Consider the following 25108-nt stretch of genomic DNA (forward strand, 5'->3'; position numbering starts at 1 on the left):
GTGGTCTTGCGACCTCACTTCTCTAATGCATCTAAAAAGGGTTGTTGAATTTTCAGTGTGCCTTGCTTTTCACGGTTGTGGGGACTCTGCCAGACTGGAAACTGGAAGGTAAAGTCCCTTTTAAAGCCAGGTGTGGGGTGAGACTCACAGTAGACTTCACCTCTTTTCCCTGCACAGCTCAGTAGCTTTGAGAACAGGTCAGTGCTATGATCAAGGTAAACATACACACTCCACAGCCCGTCCTCACACACCTTTTGTTGACCCTTCCAGCCCCAGGGCCTGAGAGCCCTGATCCACCTTGTCCTAGGCAGGGCCCCGTGCAGTGTGGTCTGCAGGGCCCCAGTGGCCATCTGGCCACAGTGCAGGTGAGGGCCTCGCCTTGCTGTGTGCCCAGTTCCTCCAGGTCGCAGTGCTGCACCTGCCTTTAGACGCCCTGTGACTTGTCTAGCCGTTCTCCAGGTTTGGGTAGCTCCTGGTGTTCAGCTGTTGTACCTATGCCTGGGGCATGGCATCGGGTGTAAGTTTTCCTCTTCTTGGTCAGCACCCTGGAGGGTTGGTGGATGACACGGTAGGTGCAGGTTTGCTTCATGAGAAGCTGCCAGTCTGTTTCATGGCCTGACTGTTTCATTTTACATTCCACTAGCAGTTAACAGTCTTCTAGTGGCTTCACCTCCTTGCCACTGATTGACAGTTACAGTTTTTAAGGAATAATAGTCCCAAATCACCCAAATGTGATGAAAAATGTAAACTCAAATTTCTAAGAAGCTTAATAAGCTCCACATGCACAACAAAAACTACACCAGGCACATAGTACACAAATTGCCTCAAATTCGAGCTAAAAAATTGAAATCGGGGACATGAACAGGGATCAAACGACAGAGACTTCTGTGCCGAGTGGAGACAGTGGAGCAGGAAGTTGCCCTCAGCCTGGGCACTGCCCAGGGAGACGGATGTCGGAATGAAAGGCGAGATAGGCTTCTGGACACGGGGAACCCAGCAGCGCTGGGTCGGCCTGTTTTCTTTCCCAGTGGTGCAGCACCACAGACTGGTGGCTGAAAGCAGAGAGGACCACTCTCCGTGGCTCAGGTCGTGGGCAAGGCTGCAGGCTCCCCTCCCTCCGCGGACGGCCCTCTTGCTGGCGGTCTCGTAGCCTCCCAGCGCATCACCTGGCAAGGGGTAGGGAGCACCTGAATGTGGCCTTTGTCTTTCCTTCTTCTCATAAAGCCGCCAGTGTTCAACCACAGAGCGCCACCATGGCGACCTGATCCAATCCTGTTACCCCTCAAAATGCCCACCTCTCAATGCCACAGTTGGATCCAGTTTCTGCGTGGGAAGCCTGGTGCGACACTTGACTCACATCCAAACCACAGCAGCGTGTGTCCCGGAAGACCCGCACCACCAGGATATGAAGCAGGTCCTTCAGGAAGAAGGGAAATGGCACCGCAGTACCGACCGACCAGGTGACAGCAGTGCCGGTGAAGATGGATGTGTATGGGAGCGGCAGAGACATCCATTACCTCAAAGAACCTTCAGAGCAGCAGGCTGCAGACCAGACATGACAAGGAGGTGGTGTGGGGTTCAGGATCTGCGTAGCAGCAAATGGTGTGCCAACTCGGGTGGAAGGAAGGAGAGGTGCTGTAAGTCTCAGGTGCTGGAGGAGACTGTAAGTTTCTACTCCCTGAGAGCCAGTGCAGTCCTGCTGCAAGGCAGACTGCAGGCTACTGTGATAGACCGGAAATCAAGGAGTTACAGCTAGTGAGTCAACAGAAGAGATGAAGAGGAATATGGCAGCACCACGTTAGTCCAAGGGGTGTCAGAACGGAGGACACACGCAGAGGAGCACAGAGAAGACAAGACGATAGATTGGGCAAATGAATTAAATAGACACTTCTCCAAAGAAAAACACAAATGGTCCATAAATAAATGAAAAAATGGGGCTGGGGCTCAGTGTTAGAGCGCTGGCCTCTAGCATGCATGAGGCACTGGGTTCGATCCCCGGAACCAAAAAATGCTAAATAAATATTGTGTCCATTCACAACTAAAAAAAAAAAGATATTTAAAGAAAAAAAAATGTTCAACACCATTAGCAATTAGGGAAATGTAAGTCAAAACTGTACTGAGATTTCATGATACTCCGGTTACAGAGGAAATGAGCAAGAATAAAAATGATGAATGCTTGAGAGGGTGTGGAGAAAAAGCGACTCTTGCCTCTTGGTGAGATTGTGAATTAATACAATCACCATGGAGATGAGTATGGCGGTTTCTCAGAAAACTAGGTATGGTGACACTGTATGATCTTGCTGTACCACTCTGTCCTGAAGAATAAAAGTCATCATACTACAGTGGTACCTGCTCACCCGTGTTTTATAGCAGCCTGCAAGAGCCAGACTGAAACCAGCTGAGGTGTGCATCGCTGGATAAATGGTAAAGAAGATGCGGCATATGCACGGTGCAGAGTTTAACTCAGGCATAAAGAGCAAAATGCCAAAGAACAACGAAATCATGTCATTGGCAGAAAAATAGATGGAACTGGAGAACATTGTGTTAAGTGAAATAAGTCAGACTTCGCAGGACAGGTCGCGTGGATCCTCTCCTGTGGAAGCTAGAGAGGAGTAGGGCAGAGGAAGGGACTGAGGGGGATCATAGAGCAGAGGAGAGGGACCTGGGAGTGGGGTGTGGGGAGGGAAGGAGGAGGTGCTGGAGAAGGGGATCGACCACATCGTGGATATGCTTGTGTGAATCTATTGCAAAGAATCCCACTATTATGCATGATTATAATGTACCAATAAGAATTTAAAAGGAAACACCCTTTCAAGAGGAGTTCCTTCCTCCAATCAGACCCCACCGCCTAGTTAACACCACCTCTCAGAGGTGCATCTGCTGTCAGTGGGTTAGTCCACTGGTGAGGTCAGAGCCGCCCTGACCCAGGCATCCCCAGTGCCCCACAGCTGAACACTGCCAAGTTGAGGCTCAAGTCTTCAGCACGTGAGCCTCGGGGAGCTGTTCCAGATCCAAGCTGCAACAGCTGCCTGAGGAGCACATGGTTAACAGGAGGAAGCAGAGCTTAGAAGTAAAGAGATGAGCCGGGCTCTGTGACGCACACTTGTGATCCCAGCTGCTCCAGAGGCTGAGGCAGGAGGATCTCGAGTTCAAAGCCAGCCTCAGCAACGGCGAGGCACTTGGCAACTCATTGAGACCCTGTCTTGAAGTAAAATACAAAATAGGGATGGGGATGTGGCTCAGTGGTGGAGTGTCCCTGGGTTCAATCCCCAGTATCAAAAAAATAGATAAATAAATAAATAAAATAAGAAAGATGGAAGAAGATATCCTAATGGCCATCAGAATACTGATGGCAAGACCACGTAAGTTCAGGAAAGATTTCCAGGCAAAGTGCATCTGGGATAAAGAGGTCAGCTCCCAGTGACCAAGGGCAGTTCATCTGGACAGCTGACCCAGAGCAGTGATTGAAAGAATCCCCAGGAGAAAGCCGCATTGCAGTCAGCTTTCTTGGTGCCCTCCTCAGAGCCCGCCGGGCAGGGGAGGACACTGGCATCAGCCGAGGGACGCCAGCTGAGCAGCGTGTTTACAGGATGCCCAGCCCCAGCGAATGCAGGCTCCGGCTCTGGGAGGGAACCGGGTGTGGCCGAGTGCTGGGCCGTGAAACAGGCCTAACAGGTCCAAATCAAGCTTGTTCTCTGAACAGTGGGAGTTTTAAAAATCCAAAACAGAAACAGAAGAGCAAGAGCTGAAAAATAGCTTGAAAATCCCCCAAATATTTAGAGATGAAATTATATACTTCTGAATAATTCCTGAGTCAGAAAATAAGCCAAACACTGCAAATGTCTCTTTTCTCTCTTTACAGGCGGGGGATGTGCTTTAGCCCGTGCCGCTGGGACCCAGAGACCTCACAAGAGGGGTCTAGAGGAAGGAGGGTCCACTGGGACTCGCGGTTTCAGAGGTCTCAGTCTGAAGACGGCGGCTCCTCTGCTCTGGGCCTAGGATAAGGCAGAACATCATGGCAGAGAGCCCAGGGGAGGAGAGCTGCTCAGCGCACGGTGGGGTCAGAAGCCAGAAGGAGCCGGGAGGGAGGGGCCTCAGGACAGACGCCCCCTGGAAGGGGGCAGCCCCGGGACCCACCTCCTCCAGCCTCGCCCACCTGCCTGCAGCTGCCACCCAGGGCACAGCTCTCCCAGTCCAAGCACTTCTCCTCCGAACCTTCCTGCATCACAGGAGCTTTGGGGGGACCCCTCACATCCAAACCAGGGAACCCAGGGCCTCCTCGGCCAGTGTCTGCTGCTAAGTCATGCCCGAGCGCTAGAAAGCATGCTTTTAAATCTTTAAAAAATATCTTGATTATATTTATCCTTATTTGGTGCTGAGGATTGAACCCAGTGCCTCACATGTGCGAGGCAAGCGCTCTACCACTGAGCCACAACTCCAGCCCCTAGAAAACATTTTTAATAGAATAGAAATGAATAAAAAAATGTTCATTATCTCAATATCTGTGGAACACCCCTGCTGCAGATTTACTCACCAAATGTCTGTGCTAGAAAAGAGATGGTCACAAGTCCCTTCTGTGCACCTTGGGAACATGGAAAGAGCAAGCATACAGATGAAAGCAACGATAAAGAAACAGGATTGGGAGGCTGAGGCACGAGGATCGGGATAGGCAGCTCAGCAAGACCCTGTCTCTAAATAAAATACAAAAAGGGCTGGGGTTGGCTCAGCCGTTGAGTGCCTTTGGGTTCAACATCTGGTACAAATAAAAGAAAGAAAAACAGGAAACAAAATCAAGTAAAAAAAATCAATGTAGCAAAAGTATACCACATTTTCTTTACCTATTCATCTGCTGATGGACACCCAGGCTGGTTCTGAAGATTGGCTATTGTGAATTGTGCTGCTATGAACATACTCTGTGTCACTATAGTATTGTGCTGCTATAGTGCTCTGTGTCACTATAGTATTCTGATTTTAATTCTTGAGGATAAATCCCGAAGAGTGGTATAGCTGGGTCATTGGGTGCTTCTACACCGAGTCTTGAGGAAACGCTATGCTGCTTTCTATGGTGGTTGTCCTAAAGTACAATCCCAGCAACTGTGGAAAGGGATCCTTTTCCCACACTTCCTCCCCAGCATTTAGTATTGTTTGTATTCTTGATGGCTGCCGTTCTCACTAGAGTAGGATGGAATTCCAGTGTATATTTGCTTCATGCAAAAATTCTTAAATTCTGGACTGTGAATATAGCTCAGAGTGCTTACCTTGCATGCACAAGGCCCTGGGTTCAGTCCCCAGCATCACACACGCACACACACACAAATCTTAAATTCAACAATGTGTAAAAATAGATAAAACCAAATGAGGTCACACGGGTGGGGTTCACCCCAGGATTACAAATGTCGGGTTAACATCTGAAAATCAGTGCAATATTTGGTGTTAATAGAATGAAGGACAAAACCATATGGTCATCTGACAGATGCTCCCGTTCTCCTCACCACCTCAGGAGAACTGGGAGCAGGTAAAGGACATCTGCATCCCTGTGCCCCCAGGAGCAAGAACCAGACAGGAAACCGCACTCATGGCCTCTGTGGAGAGAGTCTGCTCAGGGAGCAGAACGGGAAGTGTCACTTTCCATGCCACATGGGGAAGGGGGACAGCATGCCACCTATGCAGAAAATCCTACAGCAGGCATCATGAAAAGCATGGAATGGTTCTCATGATCATCCACACAAGGGTACAAGGTCAACACACAAAGCACAGTAATGTTTATGCACGTCAGCTATTAACAGATTGAAATCAAAACACTATCGTTTATGGCAGCATCACACATAGGAAACACTTTGGGTTAAATGTGACCCAAGATGTAAAAGAGGTTTCAGCTTTAAATTGTGAACATTGCCGATATTAGAGAATCACTGGAGAGATGTGCTGCAGTGTGTGTCCTCAGATTGATTCAAGAGAGAACCCTAACTCAGGTCATCGGTGTTCTTTTTTTTTTTTTTTTTTGTGAGAGTGTGAGTGTGTGCGTGTGAAAGGGAGAGAGAGAAAATGGACAGGCTGACTCTGACTTTATATAGAAATGGAAACAGGGCTAGACAAAATAAGAGCCAGTCGAAGGTCCCACACACCATGATTTCAGGATTTGTGCACCTGCGTTTTTGTTATGGTTTGGATGAGAGGTGTCCCCAAAAGCTCATTTGTGAAACGATGCCAGAAGGTTCAGAGGTGAAGTGATGGGTTAGGAGAGCCTTGCAGAACCTAATCAGTGCGTTGATCCCCGGTGTGGATTACCTGGGTGGTGACCGTGTGTGTGTGTGGGGGGCTGGCTGGAGGAGTGGTCACGGGGACTGTGCCTTTGGGTGTGTATTTTGTCCCTGGAGAGCAGAGCTCTCTGCTTCCCGGTGCCTTGTCCTGAGCTGCTGACCGCCACCGTGCCTTTCCTCTGGTGTCCTGCCTCAGCTGAGGCCCAGAGCTGTGGAGTCAGCTCTGAAGCCAAATAAACTCTCCCTTCTGTGAAGCCGCTGTCAGGCCTTTTGGTCGCAGTGGTGAAAAGCTAACTAGAACGCCAAAGATCCAGGCTTCCACAATAAATCGACCTTATTTTTTAATTTTCAAAGATGCAGAAATGATTGATAGCCAAGAATGGTCCTTTACAGATGGTGCTGGAATGCTCCTATATCCGTACATTGGAAGACGAGGCTGTTCCTGCCTTTACTACTCACAGGACTAACTCCAGGGGGGCCACAGACCTGTAGAACCCTCAGGAGAAGACCTTGGTGATCTCGGCAAAGGCTCCTTAGATGTGGCACCAAAAGTGTGATCCCAGAGAGAGAGGGAGCGGGAGGGAGGCAGGGAGGAGATAACTCGGGCTTTGTAGAAATTGAGAATTTCTCTGACCCTGTGAGGAGAATGCAAAGAGGAGCTATGAATGTGGAGGAAGTGTGTGCAGATCATGTCTGAGAAAGAACTCATCCAGAACATAAGAATAATGCCCAAGCCCTGATAATAAGAGGACAACCCAGCGATGACATGTTGGGTGGTGTCATGGTTTGGATCTGGGATGTCCCCCCAAAACTCCTGTGTTAAAGGCGTGGCCCTCATTGTAATGTCCAGAGGAACAGCTTTTGAGAAGTGGTTGGACGGCGAGGGGTCTGACCTCATCACTGCATTAGCCCATTTGATGGATTAATGATTGGAATGGCTGACTGAGAGGAGGTGGAAGCTGTAGACAGGTGGGCACAGTGGGAGGAAAGTGGGTCCTTGGGTGGCCCCTTGCTTGAGCTGCTCCTCTTTGCTGCCTGGTTACCATGAACTGAGCAGCTTCCGTCTGCACGTCCTCCACGCTGATGTCCCACCTGACCTCAGGCCAGAGCAGTGGAGCTGGTGGACCATGAGCTGAACACGTGAAACCGTGGAAAAATAAATCTCAGTGGTGAACAGCTGACAACAGGTGGTTTTGAGTGGTTTCCTGGTGACCTGGAACTGTGTTGATCTGCTCCCGGGTCCCCACTGTGTGGCTCTGACTCACACCTCAGGAACTTTTGGATTCCTGAATGAACTTTTCAATTTTCAGAATTTTGGGTTAAGTCTGCAAATAGTCCCAAATCCAAAAAGCTCTGCGGTGGGAAATACTTGTGGCCTTTCAGATAAGGTCGCTCCACCTACATTCAGTGGCCTGCTACTCGGCATCCGGAACACCTGTGGCTCGATTGTGAGGAGCTCTGTGTGCCCATGCAGGCTCCAGGTCTGTGCCTCCAGACCTGGGGTGTTTCGGGGTGTGTGCCCGTCAGCTGCCTCTCCACTGCAGCTGAATCACCCAGTGCGTGCTGGGTGCTGTGGCCATTTGCCACCCCGCTGTGGGCTTTCCAGACCAAATGGTAAACTGCTCAAGGCCCATTTCCGGGGTGTTTTCCCCCTACATTTTTTATCGGCGCTTTTGAGTTGTATCCATTGATGGGATTCGTGTTTAGGTATCCCTACATGCACACAATGGAACTATAATGTGGCCAGGGTCACTCCTCAGCACCCTCTCCGGGGTCTTCCTGATTTCAGTGCATACACAGTGATTTTACTAATAAAAGTAAGAAATGCATCCTAAAAAGCATTCACCATCTTGAATTCGTAGGAAGCATCCGACCTACAAATCAAAGAGCAAAGGCGGGGGTCCGCGGGACACCCCCCGCTCCAGCCCGCAGACCTGGTGGCCCGCTCTGCCTCACCTCCCGCGACCCCGGGGTCAGCGGGGGTCGCGGGGGGGGCAGTGGCTGGCCAGTCCGCGGCCGCCACGTCTCTGGGAGCTTAGGGGGTTCGAGGTCCGGCAGGCGCGAGGCTCGCGGGCCGGGATCTGGGGTGCACAGACCCCTGGGCCCTCCGGCGCCGGGCCGTCCTGCGCAGCACCAGTGTGGCGTGCGTGCCCACAGTCCCCCAGCTGTTGGGGACTTCCAGGGGGCCCCCCCGACCTCCCTCGCGCGCCCCCACGGCTCGCGCCGCCAGGGGGCGCTGCCGGCCGCGGAAGGGAGCGTCCAACACCCAACAGGACAAGCTCGGGCAGCAGTTGTGGGCAGCGTGGGGACCTGACCTCGGGCTCGCAGGGCGCCAATGATGATTGGCAGATGATTGGGTAAGAGGGAGACAGACGTGGATGTGGCAGTGGGCAGGGTGCAGGTGAGGGGCTTGTGGGGGTGGGCTGTAGGTGAGGGTGGGCTGTAGGTGGGGCGTGGGCTGTAGTGGGGGTGGGCTGTAGGTGGGGCGTGGGCTGTAGGTGGGGCATGGGCTGTAGGTGGGGGTGGGCTGTAGGTGGGGGGCGGGCTGTAGGTGGGGGCGGGCTGTAGGTGGGCGTGGGCTGTAGGTGGGGGCGGGCTGTAGGTGGGGGCGGGCTGTAGGTGGGGCGGGCTGTAGGTGGGGCGTGGGCTGTAGGTGGGGCGTGGGCTGTAGGTGGGGCGTGGGCTGTAGGTGGGGGCGGGCTGTAGGTGGGGGCGGGCTGTAGGTGGGGGGCGGGCTGTAGGTGGGGGCGGGCTGTAGGTGGGGGCGGGCTGTAGGTGGGGCGTGGGCTGTAGGTGGGGGTGGGCTGTAGGTGGGGGTGGGCTGTAGGTGAGGGGCTGGTGGGGCGTGGGCTGTAGGTGGGGCGTGGGCTGTAGGTGGGGCGGGCTGTAGGTGGGGGTGGGCTGTAGGTGGGGGTGGGCAGTAGGTGAGGCGTGGGCTGTAGGTGAGGGGCTGGTGGGTCGTGGGCTGTAGGTGGGTCGTGGGCTGTAGGTGGGTCGTGGGCTGTAGGTGAGTGTGGGCTGTAGGTGGGGGTGGGCTGTAGGTGGGGGTGGGCTGTAGGTGGGGGTGGGCTGTAGGTGGGGGTGGGCTGTAGGTGGGGCGTGGGCTGTAGGTGGGGCGTGGGCTGTAGGTGGGGGCGGGCTGTAGGTGGGGGCGGGCTGTAGGTGGGGAGTGGGCTGTAGGTGGGGCGTGGGCTGTAGGTGGGGCGTGGGCTGTAGGTGGGGGTGGGCTGTAGGTGAGGGGCTGGTGGGTCGTGGGCTGTAGGTGGGGCGTGGGCTGTAGGTGGGGCGTGGGCTGTAGGTGGGGCGGGCTGTAGGTGGGGGTGGGCTGTAGGAGGGGGTGGGCAGTAGGTGAGGCGTGGGCTGTAGGTGAGGGGCTGGTGGGGCGTGGGCTGTAGGTGGGTCGTGGGCTGTAGGTGGGGCGGGCTGTAGGTGGGGCGGGCTGTAGGTGAGTGTGGGCTGTAGGTGAGTGTGGGCTTTAGGTGGGGGTGGGCTGTAGGTGGGGGGGTGGGCTGTAGGTGGGGTGCGCTGTAGGTGGGGGCGGGCTGTAGGTGGGGGCGGGCTGTAGGTGGGGGCGGGCTGTAGGTGGGGGCGGGCTGTAGGTGGGGCGTGGGCTGTAGGTGGGGCGTGGGCTGTAGGTGGGGGTGGGCTGTAGGTGAGGGGCTGGTGGGTCGTGGGCTGTAGGTGGGGCGTGGGCTGTAGGTGGGGCGTGGGCTGTAGGTGGGGCGGGCTGTAGGTGGGGGTGGGCTGTAGGAGGGGGTGGGCAGTAGGTGAGGCGTGGGCTGTAGGTGAGTGGCTGGTGGGGCGTGGGCTGTAGGTGGGTCGTGGGCTGTAGGTGGGGCGGGCTGTAGGTGGGTCGTGGGCTGTAGGTGGGGCGGGCTGTAGGTGAGTGTGGGCTGTAGGTGGGGTGGGCTGTAGGTGGGGGGTGGGCTGTAGGTGGGGTGGGCTGTAGGTGGGGCGTGGGCTGTAGGTGGGGGGTGGGCTGTAGGTGGGGCGTGGGCTGTAGGTGGGGGTGGGCTGTAGGTGGGGGTGGGCTGTAGGTGGGGGTGGGCTGTAGGTGGGGCGTGGGCTGTAGGTGGGGCGTGGGCTGTAGGTGGGGTGAGCTGTAGGTGGGGTGTGGGCTGTAGGTGGGGTGGGTGGGGGTGGGTGGGGCGGTGCGGCCCCTGTTCTGCAGGGCTTTCAGGATCTCCACACACAAGCCTCTCTGGATCAAGTTGGGGTGTTAGACCCATTTCCTTTCAAACCTAGAGCTGCCCGACCCCAAGTGTGGGTGGGACCTGTGGACCCTGGAGATCCCCCGTGGGCAGGATGTGGCTCCCAGGGAGAGGGCACACAGGTGGCGTCTGAGTGCTGGGACTCCCGTAGCAGTGGGGGGACTTCTGCAGGGAGCTGGGTCTCCAGAGAGGAATGAATGTGGGGTAGGTCTTGGGAGGTCCCCACCTCTGGACAGCATCAGCCAGAGGAGGCCTGAGAAGGCTCTGGCCAGAGCTGACTCAGGACTGGCCCAGGCTGCTCTGTCCCTGGCCTGGGCCTGTCGGTGCCCACAGGATCTGGTCTGGCCTGCAGTCGGTGGGGGAGCAAGAGGGACACAGACGTACCCTCTGCCCAGGTGGCTGGGATCACGAGGGGCCTTGCTGGCCGGCTGAGCCGCCAGGAGGGCTTGCGGGAGGAGGTGAAGGGCCCTGGGGGGAGTTTCCCAGGAGGGCGGGTTCCCAGGACACCCTGGCGGGCCCAGAGGCCGCCCTCCGTCTTCTCCAGGCGGGAGTTGTTTGAGGCTGGGGCAGGCTTTGGGGGAGTCTGGTGGGGTGGCGTTTGAGTCAGCGTTCTGCTGCGGTCACTAAAGGACCTGACCAGGACAGCTATGAGGGAGGGGAAGTTGACTTGAGGGCCCACAGTTTTGGGGGCCATAGACAGCAGCCTCCATTCCTCAGGGCTCAGGCAGAGGGCAGCAGCTCACATGGTGATCAGGAGCAGAGACTCCACTGGCCCAAGCCACGCCCCCATGCCCACCCACCTCCTGCCGCCAGCCCACCTGCCTTCAGGCACCGCTCCGTCCAGCCCTGTTAGGGGTGAGCTCACCGACCGCGTTAGGCTACCATGACCCAATCGTCTCTCCCCCAAACCTGGAACTGTCTTACCTGTGAAGTGTTGGGGTCAGCACGTCTAAGCCATAACAGGTGGGCAGGAAGCTGGGGTCCTTCGGCCCTTTGTGGGGGACATCCCAGGCCATCTGCGCCCCTGCTGAGGCTGAGCAGGCTGGGTGCCCAGGATGGCTGACCGTGGGCACATGGAGAGGAGGGAGGGCAGACGGGTGCCCTTGGTGTTTCCTCTTCTCCTTGTTTTTAAAAGGAGGAGGTATTCATTACGCCTCGTAAAAATAAAGGGGAGCCAAAGATTCCCGGCTGTTTACAAAAGCAAGGTGCCCAGCGCTGTGTGGGTTGGCTCACGTCCCCCTCACTGCCCACCTGTGATCCCCGACGTCTGGGGGCTGGAGCAGGAGGGTCACAAGTTCCAGGAAAGCCTCGAGACCCTTTCTCAAAAGGCCTGGGGCGTGGCTCAGTGGAAGAGAGACCAAGGAAGGCTGGCTGCACATGGAGAGGGTGCTGCAGGGGTCCTGGGACACTGTTGTCCTTCCCCTCTCCACCCTCCCTTGTGGGGTGTCAGCGTCCATGGATCAGAGAGGACATTCACCTTCGGTTTGGGGGGATGGCTGACTTAACAGGACAGCCTCTGGCTCCATCCATTTACCAGCAAATGCTATAATTTCGTTTTCTTTATGGGTGAGTAATATTCCACTGTGTACAAGACCTTCATCTGCCGAAGGGCACCTAGGTTGGCTCCATAGCTCAGCGATTGTGAACTGAACAGATTCTCTCTGAGTGGCCTCTGGCCCTTTGTATCCGGCCTCTGCTTGCCCAGCATATCTAGGTATTCCATTCCCCACCTGACCCTGCCAGGTGCGGTCTTCCTAGGAGGCTGTGGTCTGAGGCCCTCACCAGGTTCCAGGGCTCTGCTGAGTGTCCTTCCCTAGCAAACGCCATGGAGCTGACAGACAGACACCAGGAGGTACTTACTCAGGAAAATCTAGGAAGACTCGGTGGCCTGGGCCGCGCCCACTCTCTCCTCACTAACGCTGTGGACACTGCACAGGGACAGAGCTGGCCACGAGGAGGAGCTCGCTCTCCCCTCAGCTCCATGTCCCTCCCGGGCAGTCACCGGCATTCCCAGTCTCTCCAACCTGTGCCAACAGGCAAAGTGTGGCCCTGAGCTGAGGCTGCGGGGACCACCTGGCCCCGCTCACCCCCAGACCACAGACGGCTCAGGGTCCTGGTGCAGGCGTCACGTCCAGGGGAGAGGCAGTCGAAGGAAAGGCCCCATGGACTTCACGTGGAACCTGAGCACGCTTTGGTCTCAGAGCTGATTCTGTACAGAGAACAAGGAGAGGGGCAAGGGGAGAAGAGCCCTCTGGGTCGGAACAGACCTCAGAGGGTGGCCCCGAAGGTCATCTCCCCTGAATGTGACTGGTCCAGCCTGCTGAGCAGCTTGTCCCAGGCACGTTAAGACCAGAGCAGTCGCTGGGTAGTCAGCGCAGCCCAGCAGCTGGGTGCAGAGGCCAGCAAGGGGGCAGCGCCACCAGAGTCCAGAGCGCCCACTGCCACGGGGTGGAGGAGGCCAACTTCACTCAAGTGACCAAGTCAGAAGAACTGGGCACCCAGCAGCCGGGGGGGGGGGGGGCAGGTCCACAGTGTGCCCTTGTCCCTGAGTTTCCAGTTCGCCACAGACAGTAGGAGTCGGTGGAGACGGGAAGGCTGATGTGGACATGGGAGGAGCAGGCCACTGGAGCCTCCTTGAGAAGGACCGGATGTCAGATGTCACAGTGAAGGCTTCACAGCCACCAGAGTCAGGCCAGAATCAGTCCCCTGAGTCGATTCCGATGGGTGAAGATGAGACTGAGCAAATAAGAAACGTCAGAACAGCCCTGAAACATGGACTAGGAAGGGGGGACAGGCCGGGGGCAGCAGCGGAGACCGCCAGACTCTGCAGGAGAGGCAGGCGGGCGGGCGGGCGGGTGTGTCCATGGTCAACTGGACGTGAGTGAATGGCTCAGGCAATCCAGTCGAAAGGCGGAGACAGACCCGGCGCTGTGCCACGTTGGGAGACTCCTTTTAGGAACAAGGACAGCAGGGCCATAAGGAGGGGACTGGAAGACACAGAAGCCACAGGAAGTCAGTCCCTAAGATATCAGAAAAAAAATCCGGACGTTGAAACAAGAAAAAACTGTTGCCAGACCAGAACGGAGCCCCTGGTGGGGAGCACCCAGGCCTCGGGCTCCGTTTCCAGTGTGGCAGCGGGCAGGACGCTGGGCAGAAGAGTGGGAGCCACGCGGACCCCGCATCTGCCCACACACTCCAGGCGGCCGGCCACCGACCATCCGAGAGCTCTCCACCGTGGCTCCCGTACCAGGCCTCCGAGGGCCCAGTCACCTGCAGAGGCTTGAAACCTCCGTACCATCACGGACTCCAATCAGAAACTTGGGGGTTCACAGATATGTGGACATGAGGCTCCATGCTCCTGAATGACCAAGCGGATGAGAGGAGAACACCAGGCGGTCAGGGAAGGCTGGAAATGGGGACGCGGGCGGGCGGGGTGGGGCGGGGCGGTGGGCGCCTGCGGCAAGTGTAGGCACCACTTACAGATAAAAGAATAAAGGTCCATCCACAAGGAGAAAACCAGTTAGAACAGGGACAGAGACACAGTGTGCACACAGCAGTGTCTGCAAGAATCCACTCCCACAACAGCCTCTGACCAAGAGACGCCACGCAAAACGGGGACGGCAGCGCAGGGGACGGGACGGCAGGGCAGGGGACGGCAGGGGAGGGGACGGGACGGCAGGGCAGGGGACGGCAGGGGAGGGGACGGGACGGCAGGGCAGGGCCAGAGAGTGTCAGGCAGACAATAGCAAGTGCGACCTGAAGCCAGGAGTCAACAGCCTCGTCCCGGTCAGCAGGCTTTAGCTGGACCAAGAACGCCGAGGGAAAGGGCCTGTGGTAGAATAAGAATAAAGAGGGACCTTATCAGGAACGAAGGAAGAGCTGAGAACCAGACTGGGCTGAGCGGTGCTGAGTGTTGCCTGAAGTGCTGGAAGACCCCGGACCACGCAGTGCCCCAGGACCCTCTGCAGAGGAGGATCCGCACCTGAGGCTGGTCTCCGAGACCTGAGTGACTTGTGACACCCTGAGCAGTCCTGACTCAGGGCACAGTGGGGGACCCCCAGTGCCTTCTTCAGAACTTAGGGCAGGGCCTCCATGAGCCCGCAGGTGGCACTGCCGGGAGGACGGGCGTGGACCGGGCCCAGCATCCAACCCTCCGGCCTGCGCCCGCTCCTCGGACCAGGGAGCGCGGCTTTTCAACCCAGATGGCAGCTGGACATCCAACTCCAAGTAGATCTGGGCCCCACCTCAACATGCAAAGAGCCAAATCCACTTGGACCAAAGATGTCACTCAACTCGGATGTCCCAGAAGGAAACGAGGGCTGACCCTTAGGCTTTGGGTTGGGGTGTGGCTTCTTCAATGCAAAACCAAACCCCAGGGACGGAGGAGAGCAGCTCGGGACTTCGTCAGCAGGAGCTTGGCAAAGGAGCCAGGCCCCAGGAGCAGGCGCTCCAGGGACACGCCCAGCCTCAGGCAGGCCTCTCTGCACACCCACGGGACGCGCTGAGCTCTGAAGGGGGGGGCAAGGACTGTAGCCAGACGTCCTGCTGGGGGGGGGCCTTGTGGGGTCTCCTCAGAGACAGGACCCCACTCAGGAGAAGTCGTGGTAGGGCCTTCGGGTGCATGGCTGCAGCCAAGGGAGGGCGACCCCGATGTCAGAGGGCGAGTGGGTGAGAAGCACAGTGGTCCTCGAGGGCAGGAAGGTGGGTCGCGACCTGCAGCCTGGGGGAACCTGGACAGGACCGTCGGGATGAGGCGGAGGCCAGGTCCTGTGCGATCCCGGAGCACGCATCTGTACGGGAGCACAGCCGGTGAGGAGCAGGGCTGCGGTGGGAGACGTGGCACAGGCTCGGTGGCCACACCTGTGATCCCAGCCACTCGGGAGGCTGAGGCCGGGGGTCCCGAGTTCCAGGCCAGCCTCAGCCACTTAGCCAGGCCGCGTCTCAAAGTAAAAACAAAGAAATAAAAAGGGCTGGGGATGTGGGCCAGTGGTAGAGTGGCCTGGGGTCAATCATGGCCGTGTTTGTGAGCGGCTGGCCACCGCGGAGCGCCTGGGAACTCCTGCTGTACTTCCTGACTGTCGTGTGGAGGACAGGGCAGTGGCTCTGCGTCTCTCTGACTTTGCATGTGTGTGTTTCCCCTTGCTGTCAGCCTGGCCGCGAGGTCCTGGACCTTGTGTCCTCTTCCCTCTTGGCAGGGATGCTGGCCTCTGACCCAGGGCCCGTGGTGGAAGCTGACCTGTCCGAGCCCCATGGCTGCTGTACGGAAGGACAGTCTCCGGGTTTCCAGGGCTGCGAAGGTCCCGGGGCTCACAGCGAGTCTCCGCCTGTTCCAGATCTGCAGAGGGTGCCAGCCGAGGACAGAATCTCCACGTGGTCCACCCAGCCTGGGCACCAGGGAGACAGGCAGTCGGCCTGGGCACCCCCTGAGAGATCCAGCGGGCGGGAGGAGAACCCAGGCTCCGGCTCCCGACAGGCCTCTTGTTGTGCTGCCCACTCCTGGGGCTGTGGGCATGGGCCTGCCAGGGTCCAGTGCTGCCCAGGGTGGGACTAAGCTTCTTGGGCTCTGCCCCAGGGCACTGTGTTCAGTCCTGGGCGAGTCATTTCTACCCTCGGTGTCCATCTTATGGGGAGGGGACAGAGGCCAGGGAGGTCACACAGTGAGGACCCAAGGCAGAAGGGGCCTCTGTCCTGGGTGACTTTCCCCAGCTCTTCCTGGGGGGGCGGGGGGCACAGGAGGTGGGAGAGACGCTCCCCAGCTCAGACGCAGCAGTCCCCTGGGGGTGTGGGGAGCCGTTCTCGCACGTGATTGGGCACCTCCGGGATTGGGGGCGGGGCGCTCTGGCTGAAGTGTGTCGGAGCTATCCCCACCCTCTCCAGGTGCGAGAACCTGTCTGTGTGGGGGTGTGACTGACCACTGACCCTGAGGCCAATCGCTGACCCTGACCTTGGGATGCTGCCCCCCTCGACCTTCACTGGATGGAATTTTCCCCAATAAAAGGCCACTCCCTGGCGTGCCCACTCTGGCTCTCTCCTGCTAGCCCCGAGTAAGCTCGCTGCCCCACCGGGTGGTTTGAGGTGTGAGCCACAGGGAGGGCCGTCTGCGACCCGGTCATAGAGAAGGTCACCGAGTCTGCGTGGTTCATTTGATCTCAGTAGCTAACCTCTGTGCCACGATCCTCTTTAATGAAACCAGCGGGCGGGTCGCCTGGTGGACGGGTGAGCCGCAGAGCAGGGAGGAGGCCGTCCTTCCCAGGACACCTGAAGGGGGCAGCTCCGTGGGGCAGCAGGTGGGTTACTGGTGGCAGGGAGGGGCCTCTTAACCACTGAGGCCCAAGGTGGCCGGGTGAGCCAGGTGGGGACAGGTCACCCTTCCCCGAGGCTTCCCGGGCCCCTGCTGGGGGAGGGGCACTGCTCCACCTGCAGCCCGGGGCCGTGTCCACTGTGGGCAGTCAGCGCCAGCCCACACTGACCTGGGGACCTGCTGTGTCAGCCCTGCTGGCTGGGGGCGTCCCTGTGGAGGGAGGCAGGCCGGGGGGGTCCGAGGTGAGAGATCTGTGGCCACACGGCTTCCTGGGCAACAAGACCTTCTCAGTGGTGTGTGCAGCTGAGAGTGGGCTCCGTTTCCCGGGTGTGATCCAAGTCTGTTCAGGAACCGAGTCCCGTTTGGCCCCATCCTGTGTTTTATGAAACAAAGTCCATTGCCAACGTTTCCTCCTATTCCGCGAGGGAAGAGGGTACACATAGCTGGCCACTTGCCGATAGACACCAGCTGTGTGCTGTGCCCGGCAGCGGCCCCAGGTGCCGGGGCCCAGGGTCAGGGAGTGACCTCTGTGCTGAGGTCACAGTGGGCTGCAGGCACCAGGGCCGCCCAGCACGGCTGGGCTGTGCTCCGTGTGAGGGGACCTGAGCTTCTGACTCGTCCAGCTCAGACGCAGCAGTGCCCTGGGGGAGTCGCAGAGCGGGCAGGAGGCCGTCCTTCCCGGGACGCCTGGTCTGTCCCCGGGCAGTCCTAGGAGCCGGAGACGCTCGTGTCCATGCACTAAAGCCCACAGGGTTCCGGGCAGCACTTGCTCCTTCCTCCCTGCCACCAGCCACCGTCATGTCCCCTGCCCGCTCTTCTGGAGGGTGTCCGTCCCTCATCCTTCCATGGTTGTTCTCCAGGGGCCTCAAGTTCCCTCTGGTCAGGCCCTGTCCAGAACTGGGAAGCCCCTGGTGGACCCCCTGCCCCAGTGGGAGAGCAGCCTGGGAGTGGGTTTGTGGGTAGCCTCACAGCAGAGGGTGGGACATCCCGGAGCCCATCAGTCTCTGGCCAGGACCCACCAGGCCCCGTCCTGACCCTCTGGCGCTAGGAGCCAGGTCTGAGGGGCAGGTGGCTGCCAACCACCCGCTCTGGCTTTGCAGGCTGCGGGGCCGAGGTTCCCCTTCTCCCCCGGAGTCCCTGCCCTCTCCTGGGGCACAGCACAACAAGAGGCAGGGCCCATTCTGTCCCGAAGAATGTCCACTGCCCTGTCTGCCTGGCTCCTGCAGCCAGGTATGCTGTCCTGGGGTGGCCTCGAGGCCCTGGGAGCATCGTTGACTCCCCTGTGGCCGTGGGCATTAATGCGGGCAGGTGGGACTCCTGGGGCTGGACGGGGAGCACAGCCCGGGAGGCGCTGGGCCTCGGTGGCTGTTGGAGGAGCCCAGGGGGCCTAGCTGCTGCTCCAGCTCCTGCCTGGTCCTCTGGGCCCAGCCAGGTCCTGCCTCCTGAGCTGCTGGGCGGCCTTCTGCACTTGCCCAGTGCTCCGCCACTTGGGTGGTGTGGGGACGCCCTCCTCCTGGAGACTGTCTTGATCTGTCCTCTGTGTGTGGTCACGATGATGCTGCTAGACCGTGCTGCCCCTCAAGAGCAAAACCATGGCCAGAGTCCCGCGGGTCTTGCTAGGGAGCTGCCCCGAAGGAAAACCCACCGTGAGGACCCCACTGGGGGCAGGCGCCCCCTGGGAAGGAGACGGCCCCTCCCGCCCACACAGGGACCCTGTTCTGGGGAAGGTGGGGGACCCCGTGCGACCCTGCACAGGGGGACCAGGGCCACGGCGCCACCCAGTGGCCGGGTGCCAGGGCTTCTGGGGAGCGCACCGGAGTGAGGCCTGAAAGGTGTGGGAGCCAGGCAGCCTGTGGGGGGATGCGTGTGGTCAGGTGGTCAGTGTTCTGGAAACCCTGTGCTCCGGGACCGGCCTCAGCCCTGCACCTGCTCCTTCCCCACTGGGGTGGGCCTCAGAAGGTGCTGGGGTCACCTCTGCCCAACAGAAGGCCAAGGGGCCGGGGACTGTGCAGGGTCTTAGGGACTGGGTTGCAGGTGGAGCGTCAGAGGCCCGCCGCCCGCTGGTGGGAGCACTGGGCCTCTAACACCGAGGAGGCCGGCAGTGCCCTTGCTGTGTCTGGACGCCAGGGGGCCGATCTGGTGACCTGCCTGCCGGGGGCTCCCGTCACCAGGTGTCTCCCACAGGCGGAGCCGCCCTTCCTTCACCAAGCCGCTGCCTCCAGGTCCCGTCTGACCTCTGTGTCCTGCTCAGAGTCCTGGGCCCTGGATCTCCCTCTACAGTCACGGAAACGCACAGAAGGAATTCAGGGTGCACATTTGTGTTTTGGAATAGCTGAATGAAGAGATGGAGCAGAAAAGGTCGCGGTTTTTATTTTTTTAATGTAAGTTCAACAAAATGACAGCAAACCACAGCCAGCAGCGTGTTAAAGGGTGTCACACCGGGGCCCAGTGGAATTCATCCCTGAATGCGAGGACGGCTTGACAAAACGGATCAATGTCACACAGCACTCTGAAGGAGAGAAACCCGAGACCACCTGGACGGGTGCCGGAAGGCCCTGGACAAACCCCACCTCCCGGGAAGGCGCAAGGCGCTCAGCCACTCACTCGGGTGGTGTGGGGACCAGGACCCTGTTTGAAAAGCCTGCAGCCTGCATCCTCAGGGGAGGGGCTGACCGCCACAGTCGGGTCAGAACTGATCAGAACTCACGAAGCCGCATGATGCCAACCGAACAGAACCCAGCTGCATTTCCACACCCTGCCGTGGGCCGCCTGGAAAGGCGTGAAGCGGGAAGTTCCACCGAGGGGCAGGAGGGAGACCCGCAGGAGGGAAGACCTGCGCCCTGCGCCGCCCTGAGCCGTCCTTCCTCTCCCAGCCGTCAGCCCGTCCAGGGCCGTCCCCGTCACCGCAGCAGGGCCCCTCCTTCTGACTTGACAAGTTCCTCCAGGGCAGCCGCGATCGCAGCGCGTGCCTGGCGCTGCAGTCTAATCTGGAGGGTCCTCGAAGGCTTGGTCCCCAGCCCCGGGCCCTGGGGGTGCTGGGGCACTGGAGGCACATCTCCCAGAGGGCACTGGGCCCCAGGCTCCTCCTCCTCCTCCTCTCCTGGCTTCCCTGCTGCTGGGAGGGGAGCAGCTTCCCCACCACGGGCTTCTTCTATGAGTGCTGCCTGCCACAGGCCTAAAAGCCACAGGTCCAACAGACCCTGAACCAACAACTCCATAACTGTGAGCCCAAATAAACCTTTTCTCTTCATAAGCTGATTATCTCAGGTATTTTATGACAATAACAGAAACCTGAATAAAACATCCTGAATAAAGCCAGACATGCAGACCCATGGAATAAGAAAGGAAGAACAGAAATGGATGCTATGTATGTGGTCCATTGGTTTTTAACAGGTGTGCCAAGACCATTCTGCATGGAAGGACAGTATGTTCAACAATGCTGTGGGGAAAAATAGATATGTATGCATACAGGAAAGGAATGAGCTCCTACCTACCTCATATGTAAAAATTAACTCACAGTGCTCAGAAGCTCTTAGAAGAAACATCAAGTCTGGGAACATAGGATTTAACAATGACTTCTTGGTCAAGGCAACAAGAAGAAATAGACAAATCTAATTTGTGTAAATCAACTTCTGTGCCACAAAGTACACCATTAACACCATGAAGGATAACAGGTAGTACTGGCAAGAATATTTGCAAATAATAAACTTGGCTGGTGAGTAATACTCTGAATATATAGAATAGCAACTCACCAACCAAACCCCAAATGGCATAGTTTAAGGATGGGCAAAGGGGTCACACAGGCATATCTCTAAAGAAAACACATCAATGCCCAGCACTAGCGTGAAAGGATGCTTGGTGCCTTGACCATCAGGGAGAGGTAGGTGGACACCACGGTGAGCACCAACATGCACCCTCCAGCGTGGACACTGTTGACCCAAAAGTCAGGCTGCACTGTGGGGATACGGCCTTTTGCACCGCCACGGGAATCCAGTTAGGCAGAGTCACCATGTGGCCCAGTGTCCCGATGGCAAAAGGTGCGACTTAGGCAGTCAAGGGGGAGAAGTAAAGAATGGCCACACGCTTCTGCCCTTTCCCATGATTTATTCACTCAAATCACTCAATACAATTTCACTATAGGTTCTTGATCAAGAAAACGACGATCCTTAGTGCCAGGCGCTGCAATAGACATGATCAATTCACAGCACACAGTTCTAGACTAATTAATTCTAGGCACTGCAAACACACTCATCGTGACAGGCTCCTGACAGACATTCCTTCTGCATGCGAAGTTCAGGTGCTGGGTGTAAAGTCTCAGGCCTCGGGCTCCAAGTCCACAGATGCCCACTCACTCAGACAGTGACCAGGTCAGGAACCAAGGCAGACTTCCCCTGGGATGGGGCCGATGGCCAGCTGAGAGGATCACAGGGAGAAGTCGCAGCCCCCACCAGGGTCAAGATGTGGCTGTGGAGTTGGAGAGCAGTGAGGACCGCAGAGGGTCAGCAAACAGTGACAAGTGACGGGATGTCAGTCCAGGTCCTCATAGGCTCTGAGGCTGTGTGCATCCTTGTTTTGGCTGGCTGAACGTGTGTTCATTTGCTCCTCATTTACAGTAAAGTGGGGGCTTCGGACCACCTTCCAATCCCTATCAGCTGCCACTGGGTTTCTCAGCCCTTTACCCTGGGGTTACAGCTTCTGGTCTGGCGGTCCCCACCCTGATTTTCTTGCCTTTCCCCTTATGGGGTCCCTTTCCCCTTATGGGGTGCGCACAGCCTGCCAGAGGCTTCCCTCTGAGTCTGTGGGGGGGGGGAAGTGACTTGTCTGGGCCTGAGGGCGCACTGGGGGGTCTGTAGGCCGCCTGGGGAAGCTGCAGGTTTCAAACTGGAGTTTTAAAATGGAGTTGCTTAGGCTCTGGCCTCAGGCCTTCCTCACCTCCAGCAGCCACACTGGGCACATGGTACAGCCCACGGTGGGAAGTGGCCAAGGGCACAGCAGCCACGTGGGGGCAACAAGTGCCGGCGGTGGCCCCCTGCCACACGGGCCACCCGAAGGTGCAGGGACAGGACAGTGGCGGCAGACACTGCTTCCAATGGGGTGAACTCTGCTGTCACTGAAAGCCACAGAGCAGGCGGTCACCTGGGGCAGGCAGGGGGTGGAGCAGGTTCAATCTGAGGGTCAGCGCCCGGGAGCGGGGGCAGCGCAGGTGTGAGCCAGGCCCCAGCAGGTTGTGGAGGGTAGCACGGCCAGGCCCAGGCAGCCCAGCACGTGAGTCACACCTGGGGCCGCTTGGCCCTGGCCACGCCCAGGTGGCTGCACAAGGTCACACTAGTGGCTACACAGTGCCCAGGCCACTCCCCTAGGGCCACTCACCTAGGCCCCCATAGCACCTGTGACCTGGCCACGCCCCGAAGGCCACACACGTGACCCTGGCCACAGCCCCCAAGACTGCCCACGTGGCCCCGGCACGTCCCAGAGACGGCCCACGTGGCGCGGTCCCGCCCTCTGTCCTGCGTCCTGAGGTCCCCCCCGCCACTCCCATGGGCAGTGGAGGAGCCGGGATCTCCGTGTGGTTTGCTCTTCACCTTAGGAGGCCAGCTGACCTCGAGTCAGCCCCAAGGGTGGCCTTGAGCTACCCTGGGACGCCGCCTCGTCCTCCTGGGAGGTCCCCAGCCCCAGGTCCCCAGCCCGAAGGTCCCCAGCCCGAGGTGCCCAGCCCGAGGGTCCCCAGCCCGAGGTCCCCAGCCCGAGGTCCCCAGCCCCAGGTCCCCAGCCCGAGGTCCCCAGCCCCAGGTCCCCAGCCCGAGGTCCCCAGCCCGAGGGTCCCCAGCCCGAGGTCCCCAGCCCCAGGTCCCCAGCCCGAGGTCCCCAGCCCCAGGTCCCCAGCCCGAGGTCCCCAGCCCGAGGTCCCCAGCCCGAGGTGCCCAGCCCCAGGTCCCCAGCCCGAGGTGCCCAGCCCGAGGTCCCCAGCCCGAGGTCCCCAGCCCCAGGTCCCCAGCCCCAGGTCCCCAGCCCCAAGTCCCCAGCCCGAGGTGCCCAGCCCGAGGGTCCCCAGCCCGAGGTCCCCAGCCCGAGGTCCCCAGCCCGAGGTGCCCAGCCCGAGGTGCCCAGCCCCAGGTCCCCAGCCCGAGGTCCCCAGCCCGAGGTCCCCAGCCCGAGGGTCCCCAGCCCGAGGTCCCCAGCCCGAGGTCCCCAGCCCCAGGTCCCCAGCCCCAGGTCCCCAGCCCGAGGTCCCCAGCCCGAGGTCCCCAGCCCGAGGTGCCCAGCCCCAGGTCCCCAGCCCGAGGTCCCCAGCCCGAGGTCCCCAGCCCGAGGGTCCCCAGCCCGAGGTCCCCAGCCCGAGGTCCCCAGCCCCAGGTCCCCAGCCCCAGGTCCCCAGCCCCAGGTCCCCAGCCCGAGGTCCCCAGCCCCAGGTCCCCAGCCCCAGGTCCCCAGCCCGAGGTCCCCAGCCCGAGGTCCCCAGCCCGAGGGTCCCCAGCCCGAGGTCCCCAGCCCGAGGTCCCCAGCCCCAGGTCCCCAGCCCGAAGGTCCCCAGCCCGAAGGTCCCCAGCCCCAGGTCCCCAGCCCCAGGTCCCCAGCCCCAGGTCCCCAGCCCGAGGTCCCCAGCCCCAGGTCCCCAGCCCGAGGTCCCCAGCCCCAGGTCCCCAGCCCCAGGTCCCCAGCCCCAGGTCCCCAGCCCGAGGTCCCCAGCCCCAGGTCCCCAGCCCGAGGTCCCCAGCCCGAGGGTCCCCAGCCCGAGGTGCCCAGCCCCAGGTCCCCAGCCCCAGGTCCCCAGCCTGAGGTCCCCAGCCCGAGGTCCCCAGCCCCAGGTCCCCAGCCCGAGGTGCCCAGCCCGAGGGTCCCCAGCCCCAGGTCCCCAGCCCCAGGTCCCCAGCCCGAGGTCCCCAGCCCCAGGTCCCCAGCCCCAGGTCCCCAGCCCGAGGTGCCCAGCCCGAGGGTCCCCAGCCCCAGGTCCCCAGCCCGAGGGTCCCCAGCCGGAGCAGCGTGGGGCGTGGCGCTTTCCGTGGCGAGCGGCGGACTGTCTCTGGAGCTTAGGAAACCGATTTTTAAGAAGTCACTAGAAAAGGGACGTTTGACTTTTAACAGGGAGAAACGGGGTGAAGAAACGCAGCCGCGCAGCCCACGCAGGAGGCCCGGGTGGACCGGCTGGTGGGACCCGAGTGCCCTGTGGTTTACAGGGACGAGCCCCAAGGGAAGGGAAGCCAAAGGACCACGTGTGCGCCCCGCAGGCCCCGCACCACTGCCCACTTAGGCAGTCCCCTCCCTCCCGGCGCCCCGGTACCCTCACAGGTGAGAGCCCTCCCGCCCTGGCCTGCACCAGGTGGGTTAGGCAGAGTTCCCAAGGCGGCACAGCGGGGTGACTGCGGTTTATGATACCGCGCAGCAGGCTCCAGAGTTGGGAAGGCAGAGAGTGTGCACTTGTCTCTAGGGATGTGCTAGTGAGGGTCAGATCCTTGACCAGTCCCCTGCAGCGAGGACAGATTTCATCGTAGTCTCTGTCCACGTGGGACTAGGTGTGTTGGAAAGTAGAATGTGTTTCTCCAGCTGTGGTGGCAGTAGGGAGGTGGTGGCAATAGGGAGGTGGTGGCAATAGGGAGGTTGGAGCAGGAGGAGCGCGAGTTCTGTGCCAGCCTCAGCAAAAGTGAGCTGCTAGGCAGCTCAGCCTGTCTCCAAATAAAATTCAAAATAGGGCTGGGGATGTGGCTCAGTGAGCGGGTGCCCCTGGGTGCAATCCTGGCACACCCCCCCACCAAAAAAAAAAAAAAAGTAAGACTGTGCTTCAAGGCAGATACACTGAGATTGTCATTAAATGGAATTTAGGACAAAATGCACCGAGTGGGACCAAGGTGTCTTTCAGACTGTACAATGGCCGTGCTTTGAAGACAAGCTGCAAGGATGGGTCTGTGGACCCCACTGTGTGTGTGCAGAGCAGCCTGGTCTGGAGGAGGGGTGTGGCACCAGGAGAACTCACCAGGGATGAGGTCAGTCTACCTCAGAGCCATGAGTGAACCCAGCCCATACCAGACCCCTCCAGCTGGTGCCTAGGCTTGTGAGCAGAATATGCTCTCCTCATTCAAATCTCTGAGCTGGGGATGTTTGTTAAGCAGCAACGGCTGGCTGGTACAGCCACTTGCGGTAAGTGCCTGCACACATAGGGATCCAGGTCTGGCTAAAACCAAGCTATTTTTGCAGTTCACCAGGAAGAAGGGGAAGAGAAGAAGATGATAGGGAAGTAGAGGATTAGGAACTGTTGTGGGGAGAGCGGCAGTGCTGGTGCCTGGTCTCCACACACCTGCCTGCCCCACAGTGTCTGTGGAAGAGAGCGGGAACCTGCTGGT

The 25108-nt window shown here is 59.2% G+C and overlaps 1 protein-coding gene across 1 annotated transcript in view; it reads left to right on the top strand.

Annotated features, from left to right (window-relative positions):
• The window catches only part of Brd1 (bromodomain containing 1), a 69580-nt gene extending 62136 nt beyond the window's left edge, over nucleotides 1–7444 (top strand). Inside the window, exon 13 of the mRNA XM_078052495.1 lies at nucleotides 3863–7444. Coding sequence (XP_077908621.1) covers nucleotides 3863–4004 — 142 coding nt within the window. The 3' untranslated portion in view covers nucleotides 4005–7444. The remainder of the gene's footprint in view (nucleotides 1–3862) is intronic.
• Nucleotides 7445–25108: the final 17664 nt, after the last annotated feature.

Source organism: Ictidomys tridecemlineatus, chromosome 6, assembly GCF_052094955.1.
Source record: "Ictidomys tridecemlineatus isolate mIctTri1 chromosome 6, mIctTri1.hap1, whole genome shotgun sequence".
Taxonomy (NCBI): Eukaryota; Metazoa; Chordata; class Mammalia; order Rodentia; family Sciuridae; genus Ictidomys; species Ictidomys tridecemlineatus.